This window comes from Leuciscus leuciscus (genome assembly GCF_965113295.1).
Source record: "Leuciscus leuciscus genome assembly, chromosome: 21".
Lineage (NCBI taxonomy): Eukaryota > Metazoa > Chordata > Actinopteri > Cypriniformes > Leuciscidae > Leuciscus > Leuciscus leuciscus.
Window position 1 is genome coordinate 20,334,868 of NC_138745.1, and position 16,604 is coordinate 20,351,471.

The window sequence follows — 16,604 nt, forward strand, 5'->3', positions numbered from 1 at the left end:
AGATTTATATAAAAGTACTCTCTCAATTTAAAATTTGAATAAAATTATTAAAATAAAACATATTTCTATTTAATTCATCACTTGTTCAATGACACTGCTGACTTTGTTCAACTCAGTGTATCTTAATTTTATACTACCGGCTGTTGAATGTTTGATTCTGATTGGTTGACAGACATTCTAATTTGTGCAATTTGTAATATGTATCACTTATGACAATGGGCACAGATATCAAATTAGACAAGTTAGTCAAGCAACTTTTATTGCATAAACAAGTACTATTATGCATTCAATCTCACAAAAAGTATTATGGGGCAAAAATGTACCTAATGACTTTGTAAAGCTGCCTGTAAATATCTGATGCAAAGCTGATTAAATAATTTTCGAGTCTTGCATCTGTATTCTCTAGACTGCTGTTCAAACACTGTAACAGACTGTCTTGATCTCTGGAACCAAAAAGAAGGGGCTGAATGGTGATGAATGAGAAGTTGAAGGTCTGAGGGAGCCCCTGATGAGCTGTCCGATTGAAACGGCTCCAAGAGAAAGGTGGAAGACCATTCTGAGTAGTGGGTCCGTTCACAGCTTCGGCCATAAACATCTGGGCCATGTGGTAATCTGTAACCTAAATGGATGCAGCCTCTATTAGAATCAGACAATTTATGCTAGCATTTATTTAAAGGAGACGTATTATGCCCCTTTTTACAAGATGTAATATAAGTCTCAGGTGTCTCCAGAATGTGTCTGTGAAGTTTCAGCTCAAAATATCCCACGGATCATTTATTGTACCATGTTGTAAATGCCCATTTTTGATTGGAAGGAAAAAAATTCAGTTTTTGTGCATGTATCTTTAAATGCAAATGAGCTGCTGCTCTCTGCTTTCCAGAAGAGGGCGGAGCCTTTACAGCTTGTCCCTTGGAAACTCTGCCAAAAACTAAAACATTAGTTTGGTTTTGATTATCATCTCTATCGCAGTCACGCTCACGTGACATTGGAGTTCTTCTTCATCATGAAAGTCTATTTGCATGCGTTTTAAAGGCATTTTAGTCTAAACTTCTGATATATGGTTGTCTGAACGCACACATCTGAAGTACAGAAAGTCAGATGGCACGTCCCATGAGTATTAAACTAAGTTCTCTTTCACGTCTTATTGCGCTTAAAATGTCAAAAACACACAAAAGCCCTATTCGGACGGGATTAACTTTACAAGGGTAGATGGAGTAATGTAATTTTACCACAGGACGTCAGTAATAGTACTGGCCAATTCGCACGGGATAAGATATCTCAGTAAAACTAGCAGAAGTGGGAGGGGTAACTTGATTTGCGCATCGCCGTCACCATCCTGTCGTCATGTGTGTAAGTTATTACGTTGCTTCCTGATATCACATGCGCAAACAAATATGTCTGGTCGAACAGTGTATTAATTAACTTCAGATTGGATTGTGTTGGTAATAGGCACTTACCTAACGCTAAAAGATGTTTCGTGCCTCTAACAAGTGCTTTCGATCTTCTTTCTGATCTGAATGGTATGTGGGAGTTTTGCCACAGACTCGTCCCAGCGTCTAGAACGCAACTGAATGCTTTTTCAAGCGTCTCCATACTTGAAAAAACGCGGAAAACTACTTTTAAAGAGGAAATTACGAAATGTTTACGTACATATTTACAGCGGGTCTATTCGCACGGGATTAGTATTACCTGAGGTAATTTTTCCGGACCTTTTTACTGAAGGTACTGATGTTGTCCGTAACTGAGATGGCACATTCGGACGGGACTAAAATCACAGAGAAGCTCTGGTAATTATTACTTTACCCCTCCTCATAAAAGGTCCCCTTTACTAATAATAACACATAGACCAACATGACCTATTTCTGTACCTTAGTATCATAACATCCCCCTGGAAGAGGTCGTCGGAGCCTCAGATCATTACGGCAGCAGATGGATTTGCAAGGGTGCTTCTTTGAATATGGGTCTTTTCTATAATCTAACATGACAAAGTGCTACTGTTCATCAAAGAAATGAGATTATGAAGAAAGCAGATTAGTTTGAAGAAACATTTTTGAATACTTTCCAAAGAGAGATCCTGAACTCACCATTGTACCTCATAATGTATTTCAAGGTGTCCAGATTAGTGACTTTTCCCTGATCCCTGCGGAAAATCTTAGCACGTGGACAGAGGTCATATGAGAAGTCTTCACCATGCTTTTTCCACATCGCACCATAACCACTCATTCTGTAAATGTCTGAGTGGAAAGGTATGTTGTAGGATGCCCAGTAACCTATTGAGACGATTTGTAAAGCATATGATCTTGTTCAATTTGATCTTTTAACCTTCAGTGTTTCCAACCTTACACCCTCTCAAATTCATTTTCATTGGACTGTTCATAAGGATATCCTTATTATAAAAATACTCCTCACCATGACGCAGCGCTTGTGACTGATCTGAATACGCCACCAAACCAGGAATCTGCTCCACAACAGTCAGACTCCATTCTTCAATCTGCTTTCCAAGTGAAACTCTTTTCAGGTCCACCACCATATACTGGTTATTGTAGGTCCCTGATCAAATTCATCCAAAAATAATTGAAAATAAGAAAAATTTCAAGACCAAAAGTATGTGGACCTCTCATTAATAGGTTTGGCTGTTCCAGTATATCTATTTTTGGCAAGGTCACATCTTAAAGGGACAGTTAATTCCATCAATCATTTACTCACCGTCATGTCATTAAAAATATGTTCCTAGGCCAAGCGTCTACCAAAGCATTTTTACCCTGCTGACAATGCCAGGCACTCTTCTGAAGGCACCTGGGAGCACTTCGGTTGCACAGAGTTTTTTCCCCCATTTTTTTCATTTGAGACGTTTTGGTCTGATTTAACAGATAGTTTGTTTCTGAAAATAAAATGTAGACACAATGGCCCTCATTTATCAAAAGTGCGTACACCAAATTTCCAGCGTACACCGGGCGTACACCCAAAACCACGGTGACTTTGAGATTTATCAATATGGACTTTGGCGTACGGCACGCTCAAATCCTACACCTGCTCAGGAGGTGGTGTACGCACGTTTTGAGTGCGGGAATGCGCAGAAAAACAATTCCTAACACCACAAAACGCACTGACAAACTAAAAGATATGATATATTATGACCCACTGTAAAAAAAAACAAAAAAACATAGTAATTATAAACTTCAATGTTTATTTTTGTGCAACATGGACTTCAATGATTAATTTGTGTGACTTTACCAAATCATTTGATTTGTAGGCATATGCTTTCAGTGACCAAAACATTATTCAGACTGACAAAATAATAAAAATGACATTCTTCTTCTTTTAAATAATAATAATAATAATAATAATAATAATACAAATATAATAATAACGACATTCTTCTTCTAAATTACAATAAGCGTCATTAATAATAAAAATCATAATAATAATAATAATAATATTACAAATTGTCATGCAATAATTAATGTGAATGAATGGTACTCCACATCACATCATCATCACTATTGTACACCCCAATACATGTGACGTGATACGAAATTAAATGCTAATTGTTTCAAAACGCGTGCTGTAAAATAATGCATTGTGATAGGTCATTTGCTCATCCAAACAGCTATTTAAACTGGATTTCCACCTTATACCAATTCTCAATGATGGCTGACCTGGCTCTTTTAGAAGACGCATATGCGCCCTTGAGAAGGGAAAGAGTATTTGAGGATAGGCGAGATCTTCTGAATGAATCAGATGAATGGCTGATGAGCAGATTCCGTCTTCCAAGGCATCTTCTCCTGGAGCTGTGCAATAACCTGGAGCCCTACCTCCAGCGTGAGACCCGGCGGTCAAGGGCCTTACCTGTTCCAGTCCAGGTTCTCTCCACACTGGGGTTCTTAGCCACTGGAACTTTTCAACGGGAGATTGCTGACAGGTCTGGCATATCCCAACCCACCATGAGCCGCATGCTGCCATCCGTGCTGGCTGCCATCAGGACTCTCATCCCACACTACGTCCAATTCCCATACGACAATGCCCAGCAAACAATGATTAAAAGGGGGTTTTATGAGATTGCTGGGATTCCAAATGTCATAGGTGCAATTGACTGTACCCACGTGCGTCTGAAACCACCATCGGTTAATGATTACGCATACATCAACCGCAAAAATTATCATTCAGTCAATGTGCAAATTATTTGTGATGCCAGACTCTGCCTATTAAATGTTGTGGCACGATGGCCTGGAGGCACCCACGATGCCTTCATTTTTGAGCACAGCAGCGTGCGCAGACGGCTGCAGGAGGGCGCATTGAGGGGTCATGGTTATCTTTTAGGTGAGTACTAAGAGCAAATTTATTTTGCAAAATATATTCGTTTCCTAACCTCTCTTTTCCCCTTTAGGTGACAGGGGTTATCCTCTTTTGGACTTTTTGGTCACCCCTGTGCCAAACCCCGTGACGCATCAGGAGCGCAACTTCAACCAAGCGCACGCACAAACACGAGCCACTGTGGAGCGCTGCGTGGGGCTCCTAAAAGGTAGATGGCTCTGCCTGGCACACGCGGGGGGCACGTTGCTCTATTCGCCAAAGAAGGTGTGCAATATCATTTTGGCATGTGCCGTCTTGCACAACATGGCTGAGATGAACCGTGTGCCATTTGACGCGCTTGACCCAGACCCAGAAGTGCCAGTGGAGCAGTGGGCAGCACCACCGGCTTTAGGAGCTGTTCAGCTCAGACGGGACCTTGTTCGGCGGTTTTAAGGGTAAGTTAAAATAACACAGACTTCGTTTTCATGGTTTCGTTTTTTTTTAGTTTTATTTTTTTTTTAAGTTTTCATTTATTTGCTTTAATGTCGTATTTATTGACACTAATGAATGGTTAATTTCGACCAGTAGTCTACAAATTTCTGTTTGTCTTTCCAGGACCTCATCCGTCAGGACCCTTGGCCGTGGCGCACGTGAGGCTGGTGGACGGGCCGCGGCTTCCCCTGCTTGCACCTGCTCAGGCTCTGGGTGGGGCGCAAGGATACGCTCAGGCTCCTGGATGGGCTGAGGGGGAGATGCCTCGAGGGCGCTGGGGCCTGCAGTGCCATCATCTGCAAAACAATAGTGCAAAATTTAAATAAAATAATTTAACTATGGACATATGTGTTTTTTTATTTATTTTATTGGTCTATCACATTTAAGTTTACTTACCATGAATGTCGTCGGTATCTCCCCCACTGGTGATACCTTCTAAAGACGCCGTTCCGATGAGGGCTGCCACCCGCTCCTCGTTCGGTGTCAGCTGGAGGCTTGGATCCGACTGGCCTCCCCCAGTCTGACTCTGGCTCCTCTTCAGTGCCGAGACGCGCCTCTTTGTGGCGATCTTTATATCGGACCACTTTTTTTTCACCTACAATAAACAAGAAAACTCATGCTTAACTTGATCACTGTTGGTCTATATTAAGCATTAAAGAAAACTCATGCTTAACTTGATCACTGTTGGTCTATATTAAGCATTAAAGAAAACTCATGCTTAACTTGATCACTATTGGTCTATATTAAGCAATAAAACATTCTTACCTCTGCTGGAGTGCGCTTCTCAACCCCCACACTATTAACAGAACTCGTAATTTGGGTCCATATTTTGTTTTTGTGGGCGCCTTTAATCCCACTCTTTAAACTCCCAAATAAAACGATTTTATTTCTTTCCACTTCCCTGGTGATGGTCTCGATCTCCACGTCGGAGAAGTTTCTCTTTTTTGCCGTCTTCCGTGTGTCCATGGCGTAAAATGAGGGCGTGGGGGGAGCGGAGACTTGAATATATAGGGGCGTGTTATTCTAATGACGATCGTTTTCAGCCGCGGCATTTATCAAGGGCAGGTATTGCGTACACCTGGATTTCAAAGGTACGCACAGCTTCATAAATCAGGCGATGAGAGGAGTGTAAGCATAATCTTACGCCAATATATACGCCCGTTTCTACGCAAGATTGATAAATGAGGGCCAATGTGAACTACTTGCTCTGGTCCTTGTTTTGGATGATATTTTTCTGTTGTTGTGCTTGTTGTTGTCGTCTGTTGTCGTTGTAAAAGCAGGATGTGACGGTTGGGTGCAGTGTTGGGGAAAGTTACTTTAAAAAGTAATGCATTACAATATTGCGTTAATCCCTTCAAAAGTAACTACCTTCACCAATAAAAACAAAAAATCTAAAGTCATTTTTGCTTATGGTTTAACTGAATCATTGAAGGTCAGGAGCAAGCACATAATAATGTTTTATTTAACATGTTTAATTATTGGAGGTTTGCGTATTCTGATTTTGCATTTCACTGATTTGATTCATTTTGAGGAATACTGAATCTTTTTTGTGCAAGTGAGATGAGTAAATGCATGCTCACATTTAATCTAGAACTACAATAACTATCATGTAAATTTTTTTTTAAATTTAATTGTAATGAGTTACTTTACTAGTTACTTGAAAAAAGTAATCTGATAACATAACTCGAGTTACTTGTAATGCATTACCACCAACACTGGGTGTGGCTAGGTGTGGTATTTGTCCCGCCATTCCTCCACTGTGATTGGACGGCTGGGTAAATGTGACACTGATGAGTGCTTTGTTTTACCCAAAGTTTAACATTTTCAACTCTCTGCGACACATTTTTTTCCCTCCAAATGATCACTTCAGATTTCTTGTTTTGTTTTCAACCAAAGAAAGAAATGCATACTTTTTTGTTGTTTAATGACATGAGGGTGGGTAAATGATGGCAGAATTTTCATTTTGGGGCGAACTATCCCATTAATGCTACACCATACAATCAGATTCTAGAGAATTTAGTCTTTACAACTTCGCTGCAGTGTTGATAGACGACACCACCACAGAGCACTGCAAATACGGACCACAAAATTTGCATAAAATAATCCACCTTTGTCTTGTACATCTCTTTCTCACCCGAGTTGTGCTTGGAAAATATTTGGGCCCATTGCTTCCCTGTGCAGGCCAGCGCATTTGCTACACGCACCCTCTGCCAGGCAAGCAAAGCCTCTGGGGTCACCAGGGAGAACAGAGAGGAGTTGAACACGTTGTTTGTTGTCTGAGTTACAAACAACCCCGTTCCCAGCAAATAAAAGTCATCCAGAGATGACAAGGTCCCTAGAAGGGATGCGAGAAACAGTTTTATAGTACTGAATTAAATGATGAATTACTAAATTTGAATGATAAAAGGCAAACATCTGCCTTTAAATACCAGGGTAGCTGCTAAAGGACAGTCTGCTTGTGCCATTATGTTTATTTTTCAGGCGAAAGTCCCAGTGCTTGTAGATTCTCATGCTGGCTGCATAGGTGTACCAGCTGGAGTGACCAAGCAACAGATTCTCATAGCCAGGTAACAACTGCAGATAGAATAGGAAAAGAACAATTAAAGGTGCACATTGGCAAGGCCATAACTATCATAGACACAGCCCTGAATATTCAGATATGGGGTCAGACATGGGGCTTTCAGTGGCCGATTCCTACACTTTGGTTCCACCCAATATAGAATATGTGGATACTGTCATGAGGTGAAGGCATCATTTTACTTCTAACCTTGATGAGAGCAGAGCAGTGACTCATCCCTGGCATTCTGAAAGAGTCCGAAGAAGAGTTGGAACGCCTTTTGAGTGCAGGGATTAAATCTAACAAATCCCCAATACCATTGAGGAATTGAACCGCAAACATGGGCAGAGGCTGGGAGTTGAAATGCAAGCATGTAGTTTCACTCATTAACACAAAATAAAAAACATATAGGCCAATGATTGTCAATGAATGAATAAAAAGGAAAAAGTTCACTGGAGGAACTCAGACCTTTTCAAATGTCCATGAGGGTTATCAAACTTGAAGAATGAGATGTACTGTGCAAATAAACAGATACATGCAGAATTCATGTTTTCTGACCTTTTCCTGTCTACTTTTGGCCCAGTATGCTGCCCCGGCATACAGTCCATCTATCTGAGCCACTAGAAGACCCACATGATGCCACAAGGGATCACTTTTCCCATTTAATTTCAATTGTGTTCTCGTCCATGAGTCCTGCTCACTATTTCAAAGAATGGAAGTTTAAAAAATAATTCAGTAGAATATATGTTTATGCAATAAATAATTGTATAAAATAATTTTGGAAAACACAAACAACTCCAAGTCTCCAAAACCTATTTTGTATGTTGCAACATGTGAATACATACAGTGATATATACAATTTGTATGTTTAATATAATGCAAGCAGGTGTATTTCATCATATCCGACATTATTATTGTAATTTTGGAATAGTGCAATCAGTTTAGATAATAAATGTCAACTTACCTCATAAACGATTTCAGAGGTTTCATAACACTATGATCCTTAATCATCTGAGGATACATATTAAAGTAATGGTTTATCATCTGTCTGTGAATGAAAAAGTAATTGATTGTAGTTTTAACTGTAGTCTGTTATTTGATAATTCATTTAAAGTTAATATATTTTAAATGTACAACATAAATGTCATTAAGTATATTTTAGTATAAATGCTTGTCAGTACTTTAGCTAACCATAAGACAATAGAAGTAATTAGGAAATATGTAAAGATGTTCTTAAACCCTACTTAAAGGGATAGTTCACCCAAAAATTAAAATTCTGTCATCATTTACTCACCCTCAAGTTGTTTCAAACCTGTATGAATTAATTTTTTCTGCTGAACACAAAAGAAGATATTTTGAAAAATGTCGGTAACCAAACAGTTGATGTACCCCAATGACTTCCATAGTAGGAAAAAAAAAATACTATGGAAGTCAATGGGGTCCATCAACTGTTTGGTTACAGACATTTTTCAAAATATCTTCTTTTGTGTTCAGCAGAAAAAAGAAATTCATACAGGTTTGAAACAACTTGAGGGTGAGTAAATGATGACAGAATTTTTATTTTTGGGTGAACTATCCCTTTAAGTGGCTAAAAAGCACTCTTAAGTCCAACTAATTGCTTTAAATATAGATTTAAACTATTATACATTTTCAATCAATTGTAAATAACATGTATTTAAGTGTCCAAACCATTACATTAATTTCACAGTTAAGTATATTCTTATAAAGTATTATTTCCGTAATAGGCCTACTATTTTTTTTTAAATATGCTAAAGTGTACTTCTTTTTCCACACGCCTTAGTTTAATTTGCTTTAAAGAGAGAAAACTTACGAAGCTGTAAGGAATCCTTCAAGGTACCCGGCCAAGAAGTATGTAATTTCATCATTCTCCTGGGATTCTCCATAACCAGCCTGCACTTCCAGCACTCCCCATCCAGAAACAGATAAACTATCATTGAAATAGCCAAATGCATCTCCGTCCTCTTCCATTACATCCTCTTTCAGCACCACAGACCTCTTAACAGCATCCCAATATACGGTGGCTCTCTGAACATCTGGTAAACAGAGAGATCACACATCAATTAGCGTTGAGGGTTTAATATGTTTGATTTTTTTGTATTATCTTATTGATCCTCGCTCAACCCATTTGTGCCCACATTTTTCTGAATGGTTTCATGCCCCAGGGTTTTTTTCTTTTCTTGAAAATCATATTTGAATGTGCGGCAACTATGAGAGGGCAAATATGTTGTATGCATGTACAGACAATTTATGAACAGATGTCATTTAAAGGGTTAAGTTATGTTTATGCACTAAACAAGACCAATAACCTTGATTTATTAACCTATTAACACAGTATACCCCATTTTCCCATGATGTACTGTACTTACAAGGCATTTGCCCTGACTAAGTATACACAAAACTATAGATCTCTTGTAAGATTTGTTTTGTTTGGATGATTCTAAAGACCTTCATGATTATGTATTGCTGGCATGTCATTGAGACATAAAACATGGATAGCATCTAGAAAAATACTTACAAAAGGAAAATGACAACTATACACTGGTGGGCTTAAATGGCAAATGCCCAATAGAGTAACGGACACGTGTTTGTTGTAGCTCCGAGCCGCCTTTTTTAACTTAGTTTTTTCTTACTAGTCTTATGATGTTATCCAAACATGCAAAAATAAAAATAACCATCAGTATAACCAAAATGTGATATTAAAAGAGTAAAATTAATTTTAGACACTTACGCTGAGCTTTTACGAAGGTCACCGTTAGGACGCACAAAATAAATCCCCGTGTAAATCGACTCATGTTTCACACTGAATCAAGTTTTCAGCATCACGACAGCTAATGATCGAAGAGCTTGCGAATTTCCTTCCGATTAAAGTCGAATACTAGTTCGCATGGTTTTCTTGTGTTTGTAGACCTACATTTAGCTGTTTATCACCTGTTGGATCACTAAGAAAAAATAATTCCACCCCAGATGGGACTCGAACCCACAATCCCTGGCTTAGGAGGCCAGTGCCTTATCCATTAGGCCACTGGGGCTTTCGTCATTATGAGGTAACTGGCGGGTTAGAAAGATGGAATAGAAATTTATGTTACGTATTCAAATTATCTTAAATATTAATTATATATTTAGTTTAATATATCGCATCTAAAAAGTCTCTGATGCATAATTAATAGATAATTATTACTTGCTAATCAGAAAACATACACATTTACGTATTAATCGGTGTTTGTGTTAAATTCCCTAGTTTAGACATTTGTAAAAAAAAACAACAACAATTATAATAATTTTTTATCATATAAATAATGGTGTATTCAGTACGTGCAGTAATTTCATAACAGTCAAAAAGTCATAACAGGACTGTTGGAGCTTTTATTATGAAAGAACGTGACACCGGCACTTTCAAAGAATTGCCGCCTCCATGTGCCTCCTGTTGTGATGGTTCTGGTTTACTCTAGTCAGGCTAGTTATCTGCTCTCCTCCGATAATTACTGAGCCCAGGTGTAAGGTAAATATTCTTAAGTATAAAAATTCTATATGATTTTATTTTTTAGATTTAACTTCGGTTGCTGCGCTTTAATGGCTAGTTTGAGGTAATGTATGAGATTAAAGCTAGGTTGCTAATTCTCTTAGCTAGCCTGAGCGGTGTGTATCAGCCAGTGTACATAATATTAGCACGTTAACTTTGTGGGACAAAGTGAGCTCAGCATCATCTTTTTGGGGTTTATCGAGATGTAGGGTGTAACAGCCTATTGTAAAATTAACGTTTTCATCGTCGGTATTCTAATTATATGTATAGTCATAGTGACAGGCTAGCATATTGAGCTAATGTTACATTCCTGTTAATGAGTTAAAAAGTGTGGATGTAATATGTATGCATAAATACACATGCTTGCGAGATGTATGAAGTAGAGTGTATATGTTGGTGCTATTTTTGTGACCTGTTCATGTTTGAATAACTTTATTAGTACATAAAGCAAAGGGAACGCAATGGCCTCTGGGGATATTGCTCAGATTACAGAGGCTCTGGCCAAGACTCATGTTGGAGAAGTGGAATTAAGTTATAAGGGACGAGGGCTGAAGTTGGACAATGCTGAGTCGGGTGAGTAAACCTCTCTGTTAGCAAATGTTTACATTCGCCATGTCTCAGTGCATCAACACTCATAATTTTCCCTCCTTTTCTGTGATGTTGCAGTGAAAGAGATGGTGAAGGAGATTGAACAGTGTCAGGGTTTGCAGTCCCTCAGACTAGAGGGAAACACACTGGGGGTTGAAGCAGCACAGGCCATTTCCAAAGCTCTTGAAGCTAAAAGTGAATTGGAGGTACTTGTAAATGGCCATTAGACAATTTCACTCTGATGTGTTATTTGCTGTATTTAATCTAAACACTTTTTTTTTTAAAGCAATGTCATTGGAGTGACATGTTCACGGGTCGCCTTCGCTCTGAAATTCCACCTGCTTTGGTAAGAAGATATTAATCTAAAAAAGTTCAGTTTGATGTAATTGCTATTAGTAAATATCTTATTTCCAACATTTGATTCAAATCCTCTAGAAATCATTGGGCAATGCTTTGATGACATCAGGGGCCAGACTGACTCAGCTGGACCTGAGCGACAATGCTTTCGGCCCTGATGGTGTAAAAGGAATTGAAAGCCTCCTGAAGAGCCCTGTGTGCTACACCTTACGTGAGCTCAGGCTTAATAATTGTGGCATGGGCATTGGAGGGGGGATGGTAAGTTTAGGCTGAGATTAACTCAGAGATGCAACTTATTAAAGACAAACTAGTCATCCTTTGTTTATGTTAGTGAGATGTTTTTAACATGTCAAGTCTTTTTGAAACTCATGGAAAAGAGGGAGTTTGTGATTTTAATTATTGATGTATTTTCCTAAAGGTCCTGGCTTCTGCATTGACTGAATGCTACAAGCAATCTAGTGCAGCTGGCTCCCCCCTGAAGTTAAAAGTCTTCATAGCTGGACGTAATCGTCTGGAGAATAATGGTGCCACTGCACTTGCCAAAGCATTTAAGGTAATGAGATGATGTTTGTTTTATATATACACACACACACACACACACACACACACACACACACACACACACACACACACACACACACACACACACAAACGGTTTGGACAAAGTAATGTGAACACCCATTGTTATAGGGGTTAATGTTGCAATTATTTTTTGTTTAAAATTTGTTAGTATACATTGTCCAGGTTGGATACCTTTGTCGTACAAGTTGTGTTTAGCTGTGGATAGTACAAGAAATTTGTCAAATGGGTGACATGTCAGACTTCCAAAGAGGACAAATTGTGGGAGCCTGTTTAGCAGATGCATCTGTAACATTAACGACCCAATTGATTGGTGCTTCAAGAGCAACAGTATCCATAATTAAAACGCCGTATACAAAGCATGGCAAGACCTCGTCAGCTAAGAATGATGGGGACCGTCGAACACTAAGAAGGATTGTTTGCAAACCTTAAAGACCTTGTTTCCATAAAAACAGTCCGCAAACAACTTCATATGGTCAACATCCATGGAAGAGCTGCAATTGCTAAACCTTTAATCACAAAAAGATGATCATAAAACTTGGACAGCAGAAGACTAGAAATGACTGATGAATCATCATTAACATTATTCCCAACGGAAGGTCATGTTTATGTATAGAGAACAAGCTGAAAATTCAGCTTTGCTATCATAGGAATAAAGTGCATTTTAAAATAAATCATAATAAAATTAAAATAATTGTTAGAATATTTCACAATATTACTATTTTTACTGTGTATGCATAAGAGACTTCTTTCAAAAACATTACCCTGTGTAATAAAATAAAAGTATTTTATGTTTCTCTTTTGTTCTACATTTGTTCTATTTGTCACAGGTGTTAGGCAGTCTTGAGGAGGTCCATATGCCACAGAATGGAATCAACCATCCTGGTATCACGGCTTTAGCCGCTGCCATGAAGCACAACCCAAACCTCCAGGTCCTCAACCTCAATGACAACACTTTTACTAAGAGAGGATCGATAGCCATGGCAGAGGTATGTTGTGCAATATGTCTCTGCATCATGTAGAAAATGTTTATATGGCTAGAACAGGTGTTCATTATTGGCTGTGTGTGATTTCTTCCATTTTCAGGGCATTAGGCACCTCCGTTGTCTGAAGGTGATCAATTTTGGGGACTGTCTGGTACGCTCAGAAGGTGCTATTGCTATAGCATGGGCCCTTAGAGAAGGTCTGCCATTCCTCAGGGTTAGTTAATGCATAATACCAACATTAAATCTTGATAAAACGCACATAAACATTTCCTTTCTATAACTCAACATCTTAGTGTTTTTTGTAATAGGCATTCTAAAAAAAAATCTTTTGTGTAGGAGCTGAATTTGTCATTTGGAGAGATTTGCGAAGCTGCGGCTTTGGTAGTTGCAAAGGCTGTTCAAGGCAAAGCTGATCTGGAGAAACTGGACCTTAATGGTAAAGTATTTTTTGCTGTCATAGTATTTTATTACTACATACCTCACTCAAAGCCAGTATTATCATTTTATAATTATATAATGTTTTTATTTATATATATATGACTTAATGATTTTATTTTTAAATTATTAAAATCATTTGAGACAGAAACAGTTTTTTTCACCCTCCCTTTAACCCCTTGAAATTGAACATGAGTTTTTTGCAGTCCACTATTAATACCCCTATTTTAACAATCCTTTTTCAAAGCCTGCAGTTCATACGGACAGGTTCAAAAAACAAACTATACTGAAACGTGCTGCAAAAATTATCTGGACCATTTAAATGCTTTTATTTTAAATACTTTAAGTCATGCTGCGGCCCTCTTGTTTTGTTGTGTTTTTCTGAACAAGTCTGGACCGTTGTTTGTGTTGCTTTCACATTCAATCAAATCACATCACAGTTTTGTCGCAACCAAATGAAGGACAAGCCTTACAAATTTGCTCTCACTACAAACACCGATACTTGCATTAGATGGCTGTTGTTTTCAGATTTTTTTCTATGTATGTTGTATCTGTACCTATTCAAATATACCATAAATAATCTCAGACCACCTCCTACAGGTAGTCTGGTTCAGTACCACCACTTTTTATGTGAACATGCTCTGTTTCGAGCTAAACTGCCAGTGTGAAACCCCCCTGAATAACAACGTGATCTTCCATAGTTTAAATAGTTTCTCTGTTCTGTTGAATTCATTTTGGTGTCAAAGTCAGTTATTCTGTGGTAATTTGATCTTGTTTAGGAAACTGCTTTGGAGAGGACGGCTGTGAGGCTCTCAGGGAAGTGATGGAGGGCATGAACATGGAAGAGCTGCTGGGCTCGCTCAGGTATATATCTGCGTCTTTGTGAAAAATTTTGCTTATTTGTCATGTGCAAATAAATTGAAGGCAAATGCATGTTTTCACGCTGAGAGTAATGAAAGATGTGATTAATGCAGTGATGATGAAGGAGAGCCTGATGAAGATGATGATGATGAGGAGGAGGAGGAGGAGGAGGAGGAGGAGGAGGAGGAGGAGGAAGAAGAAGAAGAAGAAGAAGGTGGTGATACAGAGGAAAATGGTGTCAATGGAACAAAAGATATCATTGAAGAAAAGGTGATCCTAGCAAACACCTGCTAAACCTGATGTGTGTCAATAGCTGCTTATCTATTTTACGTTGGCAAACCACTGATTTTTACTTGTCCACAGGAAAAGCCTCACTGCAGTTCTGAGTTTGCGTCCTTCCTCATCTCCCCGTCGGCTGAGAAACTGATATCCTTTGGAGCCAAAAGGATCCAGCTCATTGAGCAGGTACGGTGTTGAATTGTAAGGTCCAACCATACATCAGGACAGTTTAACTTGTTCTCCAACCGCCTGAAATCATTTTCTCTTTTTTCTTAGGTTGATGTTTCAGATGCTTGTAAGGTGTCAGAAGTTTTTCTCAAGACCTCCTCAGTATATGAAGATGAACCGGAAGTAAAGCAAGCTGTTTTTGAGACCACTGGTATGAGCAACTTACTTGCTACCATTCAAGTAAAGATTTAATAGGATAGTTCACCTAAAAATGAAAATACTGCCATCATTTACTCATCCTCATGTCATTCCGATTACTTTTCTTTTGCGGTGCACAAAACAAGATATTTTGAAGAATGTTGTTAACCAAACAGTTTTAGTGACCATTGACTTCAATTGTATGGACAAAAAAAATCTCAAAATTATCTCTTATGCTCCACAGAAGAAGAAAAATCATACAGGTTTGGAAAAACATGAGGGTGAGCGCTTGTTACTGAAATTGTTGAATGCCATTGTTTTTAAAATCAGCCGTTCATCTTGTTGCATAGATGCCCTGTTGAGGAAAGCCTTTTCCAACTCCCGCTCTCAGTCTTCTAGTTTGATCTTTTCACTGATTGTGAACCTGGGACTTTTAAAGGTACCACACGCTCTGACGTGATGTTCAGTTTAGTTTTTCGTGCATTTCTCCCTATTTTGTTGGTGGTGTGAATTGCTGCTGATTTCTTTTCCAGAGTGAAGATAAAAAGATTAAGAAGGTATCTGTCCTGCCTGGACACTTGCTCGCTTTGGAGCACGCAGCTGCACAGGAGTTTTTCCCAGCGGATCAGGCTGGCATTCTGGAAGCATTTGTGTCACGGTTAGTTTGTGTTCAACATATGATGTATGTCTAGTCTTGTTGCATTTTTTTGACCACCTGTACTGTAATAATAATGATACTTTAAGCTTTTGTATTTGTTTTGTTTTCCAGAAATGGCAAAGTCTTAGAATCCTGCTCCAGTGCCAGAGATGCTCTCAAGACCACATTGGTTAAAAGGACCACTGCTTAAATCTTAACCCCCAATACAGAGCCACTGAAATTACTTAATACGGGTAAAATAATAATAATAAAAAATAAGCTGGATAGGATACATGAAACTCTCTAAACTAATGATCTAGTTTATCTTTGGTCAGACCATTCTGGATCTATTTTGGCATTGAGATCTCAGACAACTGCAAATTAGAGTGATAACTAGTGCCTCATGATGACTTACCCAAACTGAATTTCCTTACAGAAGAACTGTAGTCAGTTGGAGAAGCTTTGAAGAGTGTTGTTCTTTTGTCTCTTTTTAGAAATACGATGTCTATTTTTATACATAAAAGGGAAAATAGGGAGGGAGGGAGGGAGGGAGGGGCACTGGAAGGCACTGGATGATAATTAGGGCTTTATTATCGCTTAAACCTTGAATGATTATAATGTTATAGCTGTGAA

At 38.6% G+C, this 16,604-nt stretch overlaps 4 protein-coding genes across 5 annotated transcripts; 2 read left to right on the forward strand and 2 right to left on the reverse strand.

Moving 5' to 3' along the window:
• Window positions 1-9: 9 nt before the first annotated feature.
• On the reverse strand, window positions 10-10,408 carry plbd1b (phospholipase B domain containing 1b). 2 transcript variants are annotated; one of them, XM_082151134.1, is made up of 11 exons: window positions 10,092-10,408; window positions 9,174-9,396; window positions 8,307-8,390; window positions 7,901-8,042; window positions 7,553-7,693; window positions 7,215-7,359; window positions 6,920-7,120; window positions 2,410-2,550; window positions 2,085-2,270; window positions 1,869-1,975; window positions 10-619 (listed from the first exon to the last, which is right to left on the reverse strand). In XM_082151134.1, the coding sequence occupies exons 1-11, from the start codon at window positions 10,153-10,155 to the stop codon at window positions 305-307; spliced, it is 1,749 nt and encodes a 582-aa protein (XP_082007260.1). In that variant the 5' UTR covers window positions 10,156-10,408; the 3' UTR covers window positions 10-304. The 2 variants fall into 2 exon arrangements, with proteins under 2 accessions (XP_082007260.1, XP_082007261.1); XM_082151135.1 differs by lacking the exon at window positions 7,553-7,693.
• LOC309484766 (putative nuclease HARBI1) lies at window positions 3,576-5,026 on the forward strand (the record flags this gene model as incomplete). Its single annotated transcript, XM_082151138.1, has 3 exons — window positions 3,576-4,320; window positions 4,388-4,748; window positions 4,909-5,026. The coding sequence occupies 2 exons, from the start codon at window positions 3,576-3,578 to the stop codon at window positions 4,744-4,746; spliced, it is 1,104 nt and encodes a 367-aa protein (XP_082007264.1). The 3' UTR covers window positions 4,747-4,748; window positions 4,909-5,026.
• LOC309484771 (nuclear apoptosis-inducing factor 1-like) lies at window positions 4,742-6,788 on the reverse strand. Its single transcript, XM_082151153.1, has 3 exons — window positions 5,551-6,788; window positions 5,182-5,380; window positions 4,742-5,081 (listed from the first exon to the last, which is right to left on the reverse strand). The coding sequence occupies exons 1-3, from the start codon at window positions 5,749-5,751 to the stop codon at window positions 4,801-4,803; spliced, it is 681 nt and encodes a 226-aa protein (XP_082007279.1). The 5' UTR covers window positions 5,752-6,788; the 3' UTR covers window positions 4,742-4,800.
• A 339-nt stretch (window positions 10,409-10,747) lies between the features above and the next one.
• On the forward strand, window positions 10,748-16,509 carry rangap1b (Ran GTPase activating protein 1b). The gene is made up of 16 exons (XM_082151136.1): window positions 10,748-10,862; window positions 11,323-11,456; window positions 11,550-11,677; window positions 11,758-11,817; window positions 11,907-12,086; window positions 12,247-12,381; window positions 13,238-13,396; window positions 13,494-13,607; window positions 13,730-13,829; window positions 14,608-14,692; window positions 14,803-14,959; window positions 15,053-15,154; window positions 15,245-15,347; window positions 15,685-15,773; window positions 15,868-15,992; window positions 16,104-16,509. The coding sequence occupies exons 2-16, from the start codon at window positions 11,345-11,347 to the stop codon at window positions 16,180-16,182; spliced, it is 1,728 nt and encodes a 575-aa protein (XP_082007262.1). The 5' UTR covers window positions 10,748-10,862; window positions 11,323-11,344; the 3' UTR covers window positions 16,183-16,509.
• The last annotated feature ends 95 nt before the right edge of the window (window positions 16,510-16,604 follow it).